This window comes from Aquarana catesbeiana, linkage group LG02 (genome assembly GCF_042186555.1).
Source record: "Aquarana catesbeiana isolate 2022-GZ linkage group LG02, ASM4218655v1, whole genome shotgun sequence".
Classification (NCBI taxonomy): domain Eukaryota; kingdom Metazoa; phylum Chordata; class Amphibia; order Anura; family Ranidae; genus Aquarana; species Aquarana catesbeiana.
In genome coordinates this window covers 809621865-809639739 of record NC_133325.1, presented here as the reverse complement: position 1 = coordinate 809639739, position 17875 = coordinate 809621865, and the positions used below count along the sequence as shown (strand labels likewise).

At 45.1% G+C, this 17875-nt stretch overlaps 1 protein-coding gene across 1 annotated transcript in view; it reads right to left on the bottom strand.

Annotated features, from left to right (window-relative positions):
- Positions 1-743: 743 nt before the first annotated feature.
- LOC141127815 (T-cell surface antigen CD2-like) overlaps positions 744-17875 on the bottom strand; it is a 50785-nt gene continuing 33653 nt past the window's right edge. Inside the window, exons 2-3 of the mRNA XM_073614617.1 lie at positions 3156-3497; positions 744-1144 (exon numbers count right to left, since the gene is read on the bottom strand). Coding sequence (XP_073470718.1) covers positions 744-1144; positions 3156-3497 — 743 coding nt within the window. The remainder of the gene's footprint in view (positions 1145-3155; positions 3498-17875) is intronic.

Below are 17875 nucleotides of genomic sequence, written 5' to 3'. Positions count from 1 at the left end.
CTTCTTTAGTAAATCCACCTAATGAGACACTTTATTGAATATGATGAACCCAAAGGATTGATATATCGATAGAGATCTCTACTGCTTTATTTCAGACAATTAAATACAATTTCCTTTATGGATGGAGATGGTGAATTAGATGATTCTTTATAAATTTACTTTCTCTACAGATAACTTGATGACATGAAACTTAAAGAAAACATCATTTCAATGAAGAGTGGAGACGGGGGGGGGGGGGGTTCTATTTCCCAGATTAGATACAAAGGAGCTTTTTATTGATATAAATCTCATTTACTGGATTGCAGACAAATATATATTGTCAGGGCTTTTATTCAGAGGGAACGCAGTTTCGGAAACACCAGTACTCGATGTGTGTAATGGAAGGGATGCTGGGGTGTGCTGGAGGGTCTATTGTTGCTGTCTGATGGGGGATCTATTGTTTCCGGCGGGTCTGTTGTAGCTGGGAGGTTTATTGTGGCTAATGCCGGATCTATTGTTGCTGTGGGGTCTTATGTTGCTGGGAGGGAGAGGTGTAATGTTGCTGGCTGCTGGGAGATCAATTGTTGCTGGTGGAGGTCTATTGTTACTGGGGGGTATTTTGTTGTGGGGGGTCTGTTGTTTCTGGGAGGGATCTACTGTTGCTGGGAGGGGTACATTGCTTCTTGGGGATCTATTGCTGCTGGAATACAAATTATAATTCATACAAATTACATGGCACCTCAAAATGAATGGTTCTGTATTCTCTAAAAGGGGGGAGTACCGGGAGGTGGGTAGGAGGCGGAGACAAGGGGCGACTTGGAAGGGGGAGGGGTATCTACACCTGGTCTCTGGGAAGAAAATCCCTTTATATTGTCATCTACAGACATTTCTCCATCCACTTCTGATGTCTCCTCACCTGGACAGGTGACCCCGGCTCTGCTCTCCGACCGGCTGACCCCATTCTTCACAGTACAGGTGATGTTCCAGGGCCCCAGTGACCCCACAATGGCTGTAATGTGATTGGCGGATGTGGAATATCTCTCCTGGGATCGTCCAATCACAGATAGACGGATATTCGGCCTAGTCCCCTCCTCCACCCTGCAGGAGATCTCAGCGCTGCCATTCCAGAGACATGAGACATGGAGGAGCGGAACCGATACTGGAACTGAGAGAGACAATCATTTCCATTGATCAGATCCAATATATACACAGCATGCCCCTCCCCCATCCTTACCTATAATCAGGTGTGCAGACATCTTCCTGGAGACTGGAGGAGATAGATTGTGTCTGTGTGCACCCCTCCCCCAAACACTAAATCCCCCCACTAACATGACACCCATTTTCTTCAGTCATGTGACCCCCATCAGGGTTGTCACCCCACACAACTTTTATTTACTGACAAAACATTTAGAATCTACAGAAGAAGCTCATTATATTACTGACAACCTGAAATATGACAGAAACTCCTATTAGAGACGTCTCTTTCCTAAGAGGTGAAACCTGATTGGTTGGTGTTGGCAGAAGCTCCGCCCTCCATTGGGGATCTGTCACCCCGCCATCAATGGTCACATCTACCACATGGGGACCCCGAGCAGAAGGCACAGCACAGTTTAGATCACAGCAACTTCAGGAGGGCTGAGCACTGCAGATGTGAATCCACAGGGAATGGTGAGGATGGGGCAGTAATCAGAGGACATTGTACATACGTCTCTCCCAGATCTTCTACTATATAATGTATGGATAGAAAGACACGGGGAGGACACTGCTAGGACTGGGGGTGGGGGTTGGATGGACTTACCTTCTACATGGACGATGTATATAAAGACACGGAGCGGGGAGGACACTGCTAGGACTGGGGGGTGGGGGTTGGATGGACTTACCTTCTACATGGACGGTGTATATAAAGACACGGAGCGGGGAGGACACTGCTAGGACTGGGGGTGGGGGTTGGATGGACTTACCTTCTACATGGACGATGTATATAAAGACACGGAGCGGGGAGGACACTGCTAGGACTGGGGGTGGGGGTTGGATGGACTTATCTTCTACATGGACGGTGTATATAAAGACACGGAGCGGGGAGGACACTGCTAGGACTGGGGGTGGGGGTTGGGTGGACTTACCTTCTACATGGACGATGTATATAAAGACACGGAGCGGGGAGGACACTGCTAGGACTGGGGGTGGAGGTTGGATGGACTTACCTTCTACATGGACGGTGTATATAAAGACACGGAGCGGGGAGGACACTGCTAGGACTGGGGGTGGGGGTTGGATGGACTTACCTTCTACATGGACGGTGTATATAAAGACACGGAGTGGGGAGGACACTGCTAGGACTGGGGGTGGGGGTTGGATGGACTTACCTTCTACATGGACGGTGTATATAAAGACACGGAGCGGGGAGGACACTGCTAGGACTGGGGGTGGGGGTTGGATGGACTTACCTTCTACATGGACGGTGTATATAAAGACATGGAGCGGGGAGGACACTGCTAGGACTGGGGGTGGGGGTTGGGTGGACTTACCTTCTACATGGACGATGTATATAAAGACACGGAGCGGGGAGGACACTGCTAGGACTGGGGGTGGGGGTTGGATGGACTTATCTTCTACATGGACGGTGTATATAAAGACACGGAGCGGGGAGGACACTGCTAGGACTGGGGGTGGGGGTTGGGTGGACTTACCTTCTACATGGACGATGTATATAAAGACACGGAGCGGGGAGGACACTGCTAGGACTGGGGGTGGGGGTTGGATGGACTTACCTTCTACATGGATGGTGTATATAAAGACACGGAGCGGGGAGGACACTGCTAGGACTGGGGGTGGGGGTTGGATGGACTTACCTTCTACATGGATGGTGTATATAAAGACACGGAGCGGGGAGGACACTGCTAGGACTGGGGGTGGGGGTTGGATGGACTTACCTTCTACATGGACGGTGTATATAAAGACACGGAGCGGGGAGGACACTGCTAGGACTGGGGGTGGGGGTTGGGTGGACTTACCTTCTACATGGACGATGTATATAAAGACACGGAGCGGGGAGGACACTGCTAGGACTGGGGGTGGGGGTTGGGTGGACTTACCTTCTACATGGACGGTGTATATAAAGACACGGAGCGGGGAGGACACTGCTAGGACTGGGGGTGGGGGTTGGGTGGACTTACCTTCTACATGGACGGTGTAATCATCTGTCTGTATACGGTCTCCTGTAGAGTTGTATAAAATCACACTGTATATCCCGTCATTCTCCGGAGTCACATTGGATATGATCAGACTTCCATTCTCTGATAATCTTGTATTGGAGAAGAGTACGTCCTCATATTTCCTCAGTCTACATCCCTTGTGTATAAATATTGTGGTGTAATAATCACTGGTTGGGTCTTCATATATCCATTCAATCTCATCACATCTCCTTGTATCTGGATGGTTGAGGGTGAGATGACGTCTGATGGGGAGGAGAAGGTCAGATCCCGGCCGGGTGAATATTTCCTCCTCCGAGACATTTCCTGTACAGACAGAATACAGATCCCAGTCAGGTCACAGTGTACTCTCCCCTCCCCCCTCATATAACACACATTGATGTAGAACCATCTGGAATCTCATGAGACTAATGAATAAAAAATCCAACATCTGGATCAGTGGGAGGGGCTTGTTGTCTAGTACCCGGGAGCTGCGATGGGCACCAGGCCCCGCCCCCTATCCCTCCTTGTCCGCCCTCTGGGTGTGGGGGATGGGGCGGGCATCGCCGATGTGCATTCTCATGCACATCGGCACCGCACATGAGGGCCACACATGTGACGTCATTCTATGGTGTCACTGTGCTGGCGTGCTTTCCGCCATCTTGGCTGATTCATGTGTGGGGGACGGTTCTTGGTGGCGACTCCTCCCACTATTTATCATGCCAGCGTGATGCTGGGAGAGGCCCGGGGGGGAGACATGTGAAGATCGAAAACATTTGTTTTGTTTCCATTCATTATTTACATAAATTAGTTTTGTGAGATTTGTTTAATTCGTTTTCAGGATTCGCTTTGTTCATCTTCAAATCAATTCAAATTTTAAGTTTTCGAATTCTAATTGTTTTCCAATTTCCAAAGAAAAAAAAAATAGAAAAATAAAATAATAGAATATATTAGAGTAAAATAGGATAAAAAATAAAAGTGGAATAGAAAGATTATAAACATCTTTTGAAACTCAAATAGAATAGCAAAGAATAGAATTAAAAAAACAATCAAATAAATTAAAATAGAAGAGGAATAATATAACCATTTTACAAAATCCAAATAGAATCAATCTTTGAATTTGAATAGAATAGAATAGAATAGAATGAATATAACCTTCTTCCTATTCTAATCTATTATTTTCTATTCTGTTCAAATCTGAATTGATTCTATTTACATTTTTGGAAATGGTTATATTCTTTCTATTCTAATGTTTTTTTATTTGTATTCTTTTTCTATTTGTTTTTCTACTCTATTATTTTCTATTATATTCTATTCTTTTCTTTTCTATTCAAATTCTATTTGAAATTCAATTTTTGGAAGATGGTTATATTCATTCTATTCTGTTATTTTCTATTCTATTCTGATCTATTCTTTTCTATCCAAATTCAAAATTGATTCTATTTGAATTTTTGGAAATGGTTATATTCTTTCTATTCTTTTCTATTGTTAAGTGTTCTTCCATAGCAAGACCACTTACTGTTATCTCACATATATATTATTATTATTATAGCCAAATTTACCACCCTAACTCCTCCCACAGTTTTTACACTACATAGACAAGTAATATACCAAAACGTGCGGATTGTTCCTGAATGGTGTGCTATTACTTTGTGGAACGTTTCGCCAAATGGTTCACGAAATATCGTCGTTTTGTGGCAAAATTAGTCCCATAGGAATGAATGGCGAAATGTTTAAAACTAGAGTGGGAGGTGACAAAAGCTGACAACCCCATGATCAGCCAAAACATTATGACCACCCCATGAAAAAAAAAAATAATTTTTGAAAAAAAAAAAACATTTGTGAAAAAAAAAATCATTTAAAAAAAAAATAATTTTTGAAAAAAAAATTTCATTTTTGAAAAAAAAAATTCATTTTTGAAAAAAAAATCATTTTTGAAAAAAAATAATTTTTGAAAAAAAAATTTTGAAAAAAAAAATACTATTTATACTTTTTAAAATATTAAGCTTTTTAACACTTTTCACAGTTACTCCGCCCACTCCAGTTGTAGAGGCAAGAACACTTTTCACAATGTCCCCAGAAATTGGAGCTTTTCTAGTTCTATTTGAAATTCAAATTGCAGAAGATGGTTATATTTTATGTTATTCTATTCAATTTCTTTATATTATATTCTATTCTTTTATTTTCTGTTATATTCTTTTCTATTCTATTTTTTTTCTATTCTATTCCTTTATTTTCTATTCTATTTTATTCTCTTTGGAAATGTGAAAACTACTTAAATTTGAAAACGATTCAAATACAAATTTCACCCGAATTTTTGTTTTGTTATTTCGGATTCGTTTAACCACTAGAGGACCAGCCGCCTCAGTTATACTGTGACAGGTTGGCTCTCTTGGGCAAATCAGTGTAGCTATATGTTGGCCGCTTTAAGACCACTAGGGGGCGTGCACGCCCGCAGCGCAACAACAGTGCCCGGGGACCGCGATGTCTGCCGGGCACCCGCGATCTCTCCTGAGAGGGAGGTCAATGTAAACAGACAGATCTCTGTTCTGTCAGGAGAGAGGAGAGAGATCTGCTGTTTATACTAAGTATGAACAATGATCGGTCTCCTCCACCAGTCAGTCCCCTCCCCCCACAGTTAGGATCACTTCCTAGGACACACTTAACCCCTTGATCGCCCCCTGGTGTTAACCCCTTCCCTGCCAGTGACATTTATACAGTAATCAGTGTCTATTTTTAGCTCCGATCGCTGGATAAATGTCATCGGTCCCAAAAAAGTGTCAAAAGTGTCCGATCTGTCCGACGCAATGTCGCAGTCCTGATAAAAATCGCAGAACGCCGCCATTACTACTAAAAAAAATAATAATAAAAATGCCATAAATCTGTCCCCTATGTTGTAGACGCGATAATTTTTGTGCAAACCAATCAATATGCGCTTATTGTGATTTTTTTTTTACCAAAAATATGTAGAAGAATACGTATCGGCCTAAACTGAGGAAGAAATTTGTTTTTTTATCTTTTTTGGGGATATTTATTAGAGCAAAAAGTTAAAATTGTCGCTTTTTTTTGTTTATAGCGTAAAAAATAAAAACGCAGAGGTGATCAAATACCACCAAAAGAATATTTGTGGGAAAAAAAGGACATCAATTCTGTTTGGGTACAACATCACACGACCGCGCAATTATCAGTTAAAGCGACGCAGTGCCGAATCACAAAAAAATGGCCTGGTCATGAAGGGGGGTAAATCCTTCTGGCCCTTAAGTGGTTAAATTCGGTACTATTGTAATTTGGATACATCTGAATTTCCAAAATGAATATTCGTCTGAATTTCAATCCGGAATGAAACAAACGTCAGACGTCTACCCGGGGGACATGTCGGTGTCATATATACATCCCCACATGGAGCAGATCGGCTTCCCTGCTGCACTATTTGATGGTATTGTACTCCATACTTGGATCATGGGATCACGTAGTACCAGAAGGGAATTCACTTGGGCGTTGGATTCCCTTTTCATTCATTCACATCTCTCATTCTATTTTCTGCTTCTTTTGGAGAGAGGTAATTCTCCATGAAACTCTCAGTGCTCTATCTTCACCTTCTGGTGACACGAGGTGACATTCTCCAACTCACATCTTCTGGTTTTTCTCCATTCCTGACAGGTATGAGCTCTATCTATCACTCTGAGGTAGCAGCATCTGATTGGTCACACTCATATACATTCATTTCTCTTATAGATCGCTTTGGAGACGTTATTTGGCTCTATTACTTAGCACTAAGAATGAGTTGAACACCCCCCGGTTTGGTTTGCGGCAGAACATGGGAACAGGCAAAAAATTTGTGCGAACTCCGTTAAAGTCTATGGGACTCAAACGAAAAATCATAAGTGCTAATTTTAAAGGCTAATATGCAAGTTATTGTCATAAAAAGTGTTTGGGGACCCGGGTCCTACCCCAGGGGACATGGATCAATGCAAAAAAAGTTTTAAAAACGGCCGTTTTTTCGGGAGCAGTGATTTTAATAATGCTTAAAGTGAAACAATAAAAGTGAAATATCCCTTTAAATATCCCTTTAAATATACCTTTAAATATCGTACCTGGGAGGTGTCTATAGTATGCCTGTAAAGGGGCGCGTGTTTCCCGTGTTTAGAACAGTCCCTGCACAAAATTACATTTCTAATGCCCTCTACGCACTTTGTGCGTCGGAATTGTCTACACACGATCTGAATTTACACAAATGGATTTTGTTGTCAGAAAATTTTTGATCCAGTTCTCAAACTTTGTGTGTCGGAAATTCCAATGGAAAAAGTCCGATGGAGACCACACACAGTCGGAATTTCTGACAAGTTCCGATCGCACATTTTCCGTCGGAAAGTCCGATCATGATAAAAGTCATTTAAAGCTGCTTGCGGCTGTAATGTAATGTTGCCCCCCCAGTCCATTACCAGGCACTTTGGGTCTGGTATGGATATTAACCACTTAAGGACCGCCTAACGCCGATTTACGTCGGCAAGGCGGCACGGGCAGGCAAAATCACGTACATGTACGTGATTTGCCTCTCGCGGGTGGGGGGTCCGATCGGACCCCCCCCCGGTGCCCGAAGCGGTCCCGTTCTGTTCCCCGGCGATCCGAGATGAGGGGGAGGCCATCCGTTCGTGGCCCCCCCCTCGCGATCGCCGCCGGCCAATGGGAACACTCCTTTGCTGCTGTATGCTAAACAGCAGCAAAGGAAATGATGTCATCTCCCCTCGGCTCGGTATTTTCCGTTCCAGCGCCGAGGGGAGAAGACATCAATGTGAGTGCACAACACACTACACACACAGTAGAACATGCCAGGCATACAAAACACCCCGATCCCCCCCCCGATCGCCCCCCGATCCCCCCCCAATCACCCCCCCCCCCCCTGTCACAAACTGACACCAGCAGGTTTTTTTTTTTTTTTTTTCTGATTACTGCATAGTGTCAGTTTGTGACAGTTACAGTGTTGGGACAGTGAATATTACCCCCCTTTAGGTCTAGGGTACCCCCCTAACCCCCCCTAATAAAGTTTTAACCCCTTGATCACCCCCTGTCACCAGTGTTGCTAAGCGATCATTTTTCTGATCGCTGTATTAGTGTCGCTGGTGACGCTAGTTAGTGAGGTAAATATTTAGGTTCGCCGTCAGCGTTTTATAGTGACAGGGACCCCCATATACTACCTAATAAATGTTTTAACCCCTTGATTGCCCCCTAGTTAACCCTTTCATCACTGATCACCGTATAACCGTTACGGGTGACGCAGGTTAGTTCGTTTATTTTTTATAGTGTCAGGGCACCCGCCGTTTATTACCTAATAAAGGTTTAGCCCCCTGATCGCCCGGCGGTGATATGCGTCGCCCCAGGCAGCGTCAGATTAGCGCCAGTACCGCTAACACCCACGCACGCAGCATGCGCCTCCCTTAGTGGTATAGTATCTGATCGGATCAATATCTGATCTGATCAGATCTATACTAGCGTCCCCAGCAGTTTAGGGTTCCCAAAAACACAGTGTTAGCGGGATCTGCCCAGATACCCGCTAGCACCTGCGTTTTGCCCCTCCGCCCAGTCCACCCAAGTGCAGTATCGATCGATCACTGTCACTTACAAAACACTAAACGCATAACTGCAGCGTTCGCAGAGTCAGGCCTGATCCCTGCGATCGCTAACAGTTTTTTTGGTAGCATTTTGGTGAACTGGCAAGCAAGCACCAGGCAGCGTCAGGTTAGCGCCAGTACCGCTAACACCCACGCACGCACCGTACACCTCCCTTAGTGGTATAGTATCTGATCGGATCAATATCTGATCCGATCAGATCTATACTAGCGTCCCCAGCAGTTTAGGGTTCCCAAAAACGCAGTGTTAGCGGGATCAGCCCAGATACCTGCTAGCACCTGCGTTGTGCCCCTCCGCCCGGCCCAGCCCAGCCCAGCCCACCCAAGTGCAGTATCGATCGATCACTGACACTTACAAGGCACTAAACGCATAACTGCAGCGTTCGCAGAGTCAGGCCTGATCCCTGCGATCGCTAACAGTTTTTTTGGTAGCATTTTGGTGAACTAGCAAGCACCGGCCCCAGGCAGCGTCAGGTTAGCGCCAGTACCGCTAACACCCACGCACGCAGCATACGCCTCCTTTAGTGGTATAGTATCTGAACGGATCAATATCTGATCCGATCAGATCAGATCTATACTAGCGTCCCCAGCAGTTTAGGGTTCCCAAAAACGCAGTGTTAGCGGGATCAACCCAGATACCTGCTAGCACCTGCGTTTTGCCCCTCCGCCCGGCCCAGTCCAGCCCACCCAAGTGCAGTATCGATCGATCACTGTCACTTACAAAACACTAAACGCATTACTGCAGCGTTCGCAGAGTCAGGCCTGATCCCTGCGATCGCTAACAGTTTTTTTGGAAGCTTTTTATTGAACTGGCAAGCACCAGCGGCCTAGTACACCCCGGTCGTAGTCAAACCAGCACTGCAGTAACACTTGGTGACGTGGCGAGTCCCATAAGTGCAGTTCAAGCTGGTGAGGTGACAAGCACAAGTAGTGTCCCGCTGCCACCAAAAAGACAAACACAGGCCCGTCGTGCCCATAGTGCCCTTCCTGCTGCATTCGCCAATCCTAATTGGGAACCCACCGCTTCTGCAGCGCCCGTACTTCCCCCATTCACATCCCCCAACGAAATGCAGTCGGCTGCATGAGAGGCATTTTTATGTGCTCCCGAGTACCCCTACCCAACGAACCCCCCCCAAAAAGATGTTGTGTCTGCAGCAAACGCGGATATAGGCGTGACACCCGCTATTATTGTCCCTTCTGTCCTGACAATCCTGGTCTTTGCATTGGTGAATGTTTTGAACGCTACCATACACTAGTTGAGTATTAGCGTAGGGTACAGCATTGCACAGACTAGGCACACTTTCACAGGGTCTCCCAAGATGCCATCGCATTTTGAGAGACCCGAACCTGGAACCGGTTACAGTTATAAAAGTTAGTTACAAAAAAAGTGTAAAAAAAAAAAAAATATATATAAAATAAAAAAAAATAGTTGTCGTTTTATTGTTCTCTCTCTCTATTCTCTCTCTCTATTGTTCTGCTCTTTTTTTACTGTATTCTATTCTGCAGTGTTGTTATTGTTATTGTTATTGTTATTATGTTTTATCATGTTTGTTTTTCAGGTATGTAATTATTTATACTTTATTGTTTACTGTGCTTTATTGTTAACCATTTTTTTGTCTTCAGGTACGCCATTCACAACTTTGAGTGGTTATACCAGAATGATGCCTGCAGGTTTAGGTATCATCTTGGTATCATTCTTTTCAGCCAGCGGTCGGCTTTCATGTAAAAGCAATCCTAGCGGCTAATTAGCCTCTAGACTGCCTTTACAAGCCGTGGGAGGGAATGCCCCCCCCCCCCCCACCGTCTTCCGTGTTTTTCTCTGGCTCTCCTGTCTCAACACGGAACCTGAGAATGCAGCCGGTGATTCAGCCAGCTGACCATAGAGCTGATCAGAGACAAGAGTGGCTCCAAACATCTCTATGGCCTAAGAAACCGGAAGCTACGAGCATTTTATGACTTAGATTTCGCCGGATGTAAATAGCGCCATTGGGAAATTGGGGAAGCATTTTATCACACCGATCTTGGTGTGGTCAGATGCTTTGAGGGCAGAGGAGAGATCTAGGGTCTAATAGACCCCAATTTTTTCAAAAAAGAGTACCTGTCACTACCTATTGCTATCATAGGGGATATTTACATTCCCCGAGATAACAATAAAAATGATTTAAAAAAAAAAAAAATGAAAGGAACAGTTTAAAAATAAGATAAAAAAGCAAAAAAATAATAAAGAAAAAAAAAAAAAAAAAAAAAAGCACCCCTGTCGCCCCCTGCTCTTGCGCTAAGGCGAACGCAAGCGGCGGTCTGTCGTCAAACGTAAACAGCAATTGCACCATGCATGTGAGGTATCGCCGCGAAGGTCAGATCGAGGGCAGTAATTTTTGCAGTAGACCTCCTCTGTAGATCTAAAGTGGTAACCTGTAAAGGCTTTTAAAGGCTTTTAAAAATGTATTTATTTTGTTGCCACTGCACGTTTGTGCGCAATTGTAAAGCATGTCATGTTTGGTATCCATGTACTCGGTCTAAGATCATCTTTTTTATTTCATCAAACATTTGGGCAATATAGTGTGTTTTAGTGCATTAAAATTTAAAAAAGTGTGTTTTTTCCCCAAAAAATGCGTTTGAAAAATCGCTGCGCAAATACTGTGTGAAAAAAAAAAATGAAACACCCACCATTTTAATCTGTAGGGCATTTGCTTTAAAAAAATATATAATGTTTGGGGGTTCAAAGTAATTTTCTTGCAAAAAAAAAAAAACTTTTTCATGTAAAAAATAAGTGTCAGAAAGGGCTTTGTCTTCAAGTGGTTAGAAGAGTGGGTGATGTGTGACATAAGCTTCTAAATGTTGTGCATAAAATGCCAGGACAGTTCAAAACCCCCCCAAATGACCCCATTTTGGAAAGTAGACACCCCAAGCTATTTGCTGAGAGGCATGTCGAGTCCATGGAATATTTTATATTGCGACACAAGTTGCGGGAAAGAGACAAATTTTTTTTTTTTTTTTTTTTTTTTTGCACAAAGTTGTCACTAAATGATATATTGCTCAAACATGCCATGGGAATATGTGAAATTACACCCCAAAATACATTCTGCTGCTTCTCCTGAGTACGGGGATACCACATGTGTGAGACTTTTTGGGAGCCTAGCCGTGTACGGGACCCCGAAAACCAAGCACCGCCTTCAGGCTTTCTAAGGGGCGTGAATTTTTGATTTCACTCTTCACTGCCTATCACAGTTTCGGAGGCCATGGAATGCCCAGGTGGCACAAAACCCCCCCAAATGACCCCATTTTGGAAAGTAGACACCCCAAGCTATTTGCTGAGAGGTATAGTGAGTATTTTGCAGACCTCACTTTTTGTCACAAAGTTTTGAAATTTGAAAAAAGAAAAAAAAAAAAAGTTTTTTCTTGTCTTTCTTCATTTTCAAAAACAAATGAGAGCTGCAAAATACTCACCATGCCTCTCAGCAAATAGCTTGGGGTGTCTTCTTTCCAAAATGGGGTCATTTGGGGGGGGTTTGTGCCACCTGGGCATTCCATGGCCTCCGAAACGGTGTTAGGCAGTGAAGAGTAAAATCAAAAATTCACGCCCTTAAAAACGCTGAAGGCGGTGATTGGTTTTCGGGGCCCCGTACGCGGCTAGGCTCCCAAAAAGTCCCACACATGTGGTATCCCCATACTCAGGAGAAGCAGCTAAATGTATTTTGGGGTGCAATTCCACATAGGCCCATGGCCTGTGTGAGCAATATATCATTTAGTGACAACTTTGTGCAAAAAAAAAAAAAAAAAAAAAAAAAGTGTCACTTTCCCGCAACTTGTGTCAAAATATAAAATATTCCATGGACTCAATATGCCTCTCAGCAAATAGCTTGGGGTGTCTACTTTCCAAAATGGGGTCATTTGGGGGGGGGTTGTGCCACCTGGGCATTCCATGGCCTCCGAAACTGTGATAGGCAGTGAAGAGTGAAATCAAAAAGTTACACCCTTAGAAATCCTGAAGGCGGTGATTGGTTTTCGGGGTCCCATACGCGGCTAGGCTCCCAAAAAGTCCCACACATGTGGTATCCCCGTACTCAGGAGAAGTAGCTGAATATATTTTGGGGTGCAATTCCACATAGGCCCATGGCCTGTGTGAGCAATATATCATTTAGTGACAACTTTTTGTAAATATTTTTTTTTTTTTTTTTTTTTGTCATTATTCAATCACTTGGGACAAAAAAAATAAATATTCAATGGGTTCAACATGCCTATCAGCAATTTCCTTGGGGTGTCTACTTTCCAAAATGGGGTCATTTGGGGGGGTTTTGTACTGCCCTGCCATTTTAGCACCTCAAGAAATGACATAGGCAGTCATAAACTAAAAGCTGTGTAAATTCCAGAAAATGTACCCTAGTTTGTAGACGCTATAACTTTTGCGCAAACCAATAAATATACGCTTATTGACATTTTTTTTACCAAAGACATGTGGCCGAATACATTTTGGCCTAAATGTATGACTAAAATTGAGTTTATTGGATTTTTTTTATAACAAAAAGTAGAAAATATCATTTTTTTTCAAAATTTTCGGTCTTTTTCCGTTTATAGCGCAAAAAATAAAAACTGCAGAAGTGATCAAATACCATCAAAAGAAAGCTCTATTTGTGGGAAGAAAAGGACGCAAATTTCGTTTGGGTACAGCATTGCATAACCGCGCAATTAGCAGTTAAAGCGACGCAGTGCCAAATTGGAAAAAGACCTCTGGTCCTTAGGCAGCATAATGGTCCGGGGCTCAAGTGGTTAAGGGGAACCCCACACCCAAATTTAAAAAAAAAAGGCGTGAGGCCCCCAGGCCCTATATACTCTGAACAGAAGTATACAGGTGGTCCCCGGGTTACAAACAAGACAGGGACTGTAGGTTTGTTGTTAAGTAGAATCTGTTTGTTATTTTGAACGGGTACATTTTTAACGTGTTTAGCTGCAGCCAAAAAATCTATTTTAAGCTTTTTGGAAAACGTAGGGAAGGGTTATCACCCCTGTGACATTTGTTTTGCTGTCTGTGCCCCTCTTCAGAAGATTTCACCTCACTTTCTGTCCCAATAACAATTGGATTTGGAAAATTTTTGGTTATTATGGAAACAAGGATTGGTTATAAAGCATCAGTGGAGACACCTTTTTCCCATATAAACTCTTACAGGAGAGAATTTCCCTTCCTAGGGGTAGATTTCCTCTCACTTCCTGTTGTCTCACTCCGTTTCTAAGTAGGAGTCGTTTGTAAGTCGAATGTTTGAAAATAGAGGACCGCCTGTATATACTATAGGGCCTACCCTATACACTCTGCGGAAGATTGGGCCTTAGGTGTTGGTGGTACCACAACACTGTAAGCCCTCACAGCTACTCTTGGTGGGTGCTGGAATGGGCCCTGCTGTGAAATATTATATCAAGAATTGTAATTAAATGCCCCTGTTAAACTGGGGCAGAAAAATTGGGCCCTAGGCGGTGGTGGTGGTGGTGGCACAATACTTTTGTTGAGCGCAGGAACAGGCCCTGCTGTGAAATATTAGATCAAAAATTGTAATTACGCACCCCTGTTAAACAGGGGCAGAAAAACTGGGCCTTAGGCAGTGGTGCCACAACACTGCAACCCCTCGCAGATGCTCTTGTTGAGCGCAGGAACGAGCCCTGCTGTTAAATATTTGATCAAAAATTGTAATTACACGCCCCACTTAAACAGGGGCAGAAAAATTGGGCCTTATGTAGTGGTGGTGGTGCCCTGAAACGAAAATATTCTTAGAAGCTATCATCATGAAAATTGAGGAAGAATAGGGTACTCACTCAGCATAATAGGATAGTCACTCAGCATATGCAGTCTTCAAGGGATCCCACATCCATAGAAAAATCAATCGGTTACATCAGCATCAGGTGCTTGGTAGCTGGTGATCAAAGACTGCTTCGTTTTTATGAATGTGAGCCAATCAACAGAGTCTGTGGACAGGCGCACTCTGTGATCGGTTACAAAGCCTCCAGCAGCACTGAATGTGCGTTCAGAAAGAACACTGGATGCAGGACAGGCCAGTAGCTCAATTGCATATTGAGCAAGCTCTGGCCAGTGGTCCATCCTCAAGGCCCAGTAACCCAGTGGATGTTCTGGTGGAAAGGTCTCCAAGTCTGATCTTGCCCCTAGATATTCCTGCACCATGGAATTCAGATGCTGCCGATGGTTGCTGGAAATGATTAGACCTGGGCGCTGAGGACTGAAGAATTACCTGAAGGCATCAGTCAGTCAGCCACCTTCTCCACCACTCTTTCTGTGACTGAAAGAAGCCTCAACAACACATTGTCGAGCACCATGAAATTGTAACCTCCCAGGCTCTGGAAACTCATAGCACAAACCTTTCTTCAAGGCCTCCTGAAGATGTTTCATCCTCTGCTCCCTCTAGGAAGGCTGGATAAGTTCTGCAACCTTACCCTTGTAACGTGGATCAAGAAGGGTTGCCAGCCAGTAATGATCCCTCTCCTTGATACCACAAATCCTAGGGTCTTTTTGCAGGCTTTGCAGATTCAGGCAGGCCATGCAGAGTAAGTTTGCAGAGGCATTCGATCCTGAGTCCTCTGGGTCACTAAGGATCACATGATCCTCAACCACCTCCTCCCAGCCACGTACAACTCCATGAGTTTCTTCGGGACTGCAAACAATCCCTTGAAGACTGCTGCTGATGCTGAGTGTTATCCTCCACCTCCATGCTGACACAATTCTCCTCCTCCTCTTCCTGTGTGATTGGCGGGCCTGCAGGAATACTAGTATCTGGATAAAGGGGGCCTTGAGAGGTAAGGAAGTCCTCCTCTTCCTCCCGCTATTCTGCCTCAAGTGCCCTGTCCATTATTCCACAAAGTGTGTGCTCCAAAAGGAAAACAAGAGGGACAGTATCACTGATGCATGCACTGTCACTGCTCACCATCCTCATGGCCTCCTCAAATGGTGACAGGACAGTGCATTCATCCTTGATCAGTAGCCACTGGCGTTGCAAAAAAAAGCCAAGCTCCCCTGACCCTGTCCTGGTGCCATACTCACACAGGTACTCATTGATGGCCCTCCGCTGCGTGTGCAGCTGCTTCAACATTGCCAACGTTGAGTTCCACCTGGTGTGCATGTCACAAATGAGTCGGTTCTTGGGCAGGTTTCATTCTCTTTGAATGTCAGCCAGCCGAGCACTGGCATTATATGACTGGTGGAAATTACCACAGACTTTTCTGGCCTGCCTCAGGAGATCCTGTAAGCCTGGGTACCTGCTCAGGAACCGCTGCACCACCAAATTCAGGACATGAGCCAAACAGGGAACATGGGTCAAGTGTCCCTGTGGGAGGGTGGAGAGGAGGTTGGTGACATTGTCGCATACAACCATTCCTGCCTGAAGCTGGCGTGGCGTCAACCACCTCTGAGCCTGCCCCTGCAGAGCTGACAGAATCTCTGCCCCATTGTGGCTCCTGTCTCCTAAGCAGACCAACTCAAGCACCGCATGGCATCTTTTTGCCTGAGTGCTTGCGCAGCCCCTTGAATGCTTACGGAGCACCGCTGGTTTAGAGAAGAAATCTGCAGAGGAAGAAGCCATAGAGGAAGAAGAGGAGGGGGTGGAAGAGAGAGCTGTGGCAGAATCACCACTAGCATTTTGGAGGCGTGGTGGCAGAACAAGCTCCAACAATACTGAACCCTGTCCTCCATCCTTCCCAGCTGCCAGCAGAGTTATCCAGTGCGCCGTGAAAGAAAGGTAACGTCCCTGTCCATGCCTGCTGGAACATGAGTTAGCAGTAATATGCACCTTACTGCTGACTGCCCTGTCCAACAAGGCCAAGAAATTGCCTTCCACATGCTGGTAGAGAGCCGGAATGGCCTTCCGTGAAAAGAAATGGCATTTGGGAACCTGCCACTGAGGTACCACACATTCTACACATTCACAAAAGGGGGCAGAGTCTACCAGCTGAAAAGGCAGCAGTTGCAGTGCTAGCAATTTGGCCAAGCTAGCATTCAGACGCTGAGCATGTGGATGGCTGGGACCGAATTTCTTTCGACGGTTTAGCAACTGTGGTAGGGAAACTTGCCTGCTAAAATCCGATTTTGGTGTACCGGGGTTGGAGATCCCAGCTGATGAGGAGCAAGGAAAGGTCCGCCTTGTTCATTGGTGTGGGTCTTTTAAGTGCTGTTGCCAACGGACTGCATGGGAGGTCATCATATGTCTGGTCAAGCATGTGATGCCCAAGTGGCTGCTGTTTTGGCCACGCTTGATACGCTTCAGACATATGTTGCAAACAGCAACGGTGCGATCTGCTGCACACGTGTCAAAAAAGGCCCACACCAAAGAACTTTTCAAAATATGTGGAGAGTCAGCAGCGCCCTGCACCTGTGGAGCTCTGCGGTGTGATGCAATAGGGTTGCTGCCCTTAAGCTGCCCCCTGGAGGGCATCCTACCTCGTTGGAGATGTGCCTCCTCCTCCTCTCTATCAGGCACCCAAGTTGAGTCAGTGACCTCATCATCCCCTCCCTCCTCATCACTGGAGCGAACTTGGCAGTATGCTGCAGCAGGGGGAGCATGACTGCCAGTTTCTTGACCTTTTTGGGCACCCCCTCTCTCTAGGCTGACGTTACTCCCTTCCTCAACCTGGATACCATCATCGGAACTTTCAAATCACTGCGCATCCTTCTGCAGCATGTACCCAACACTGTGGTCGAATAGTTTGGGGGACTCCTCCGTGCATGATGGTGGGGCTAGGGAAGGAGTGACTGTTGATATGGAGCTGATGGAATAGGCCACTTTGGCAGCTGCATTGGCAGACAAACTACTCTGAGCCTGGGTGACAGAGGATGAGGAGGATATGGAAGGCTTTGTTATCCATTCCACTAACTCTTCTGCATTTTGTGGCTCAATAACATGGCCATCTGCAGGAAAAAAAGGACAAACGTGCCCCACGGCCACATGCTGAGGATGCACCGTGTCCATGACTAGCACTGTCCACTGTAGACACAGAGCCTGCTTGCCCTCTTTTAGTGGCCAGTGAGCGTCTGCGTCTCCTTGGTGGCCTTCCGGACATGCTGCAAATTTTGTTTAGCAAAAAAAC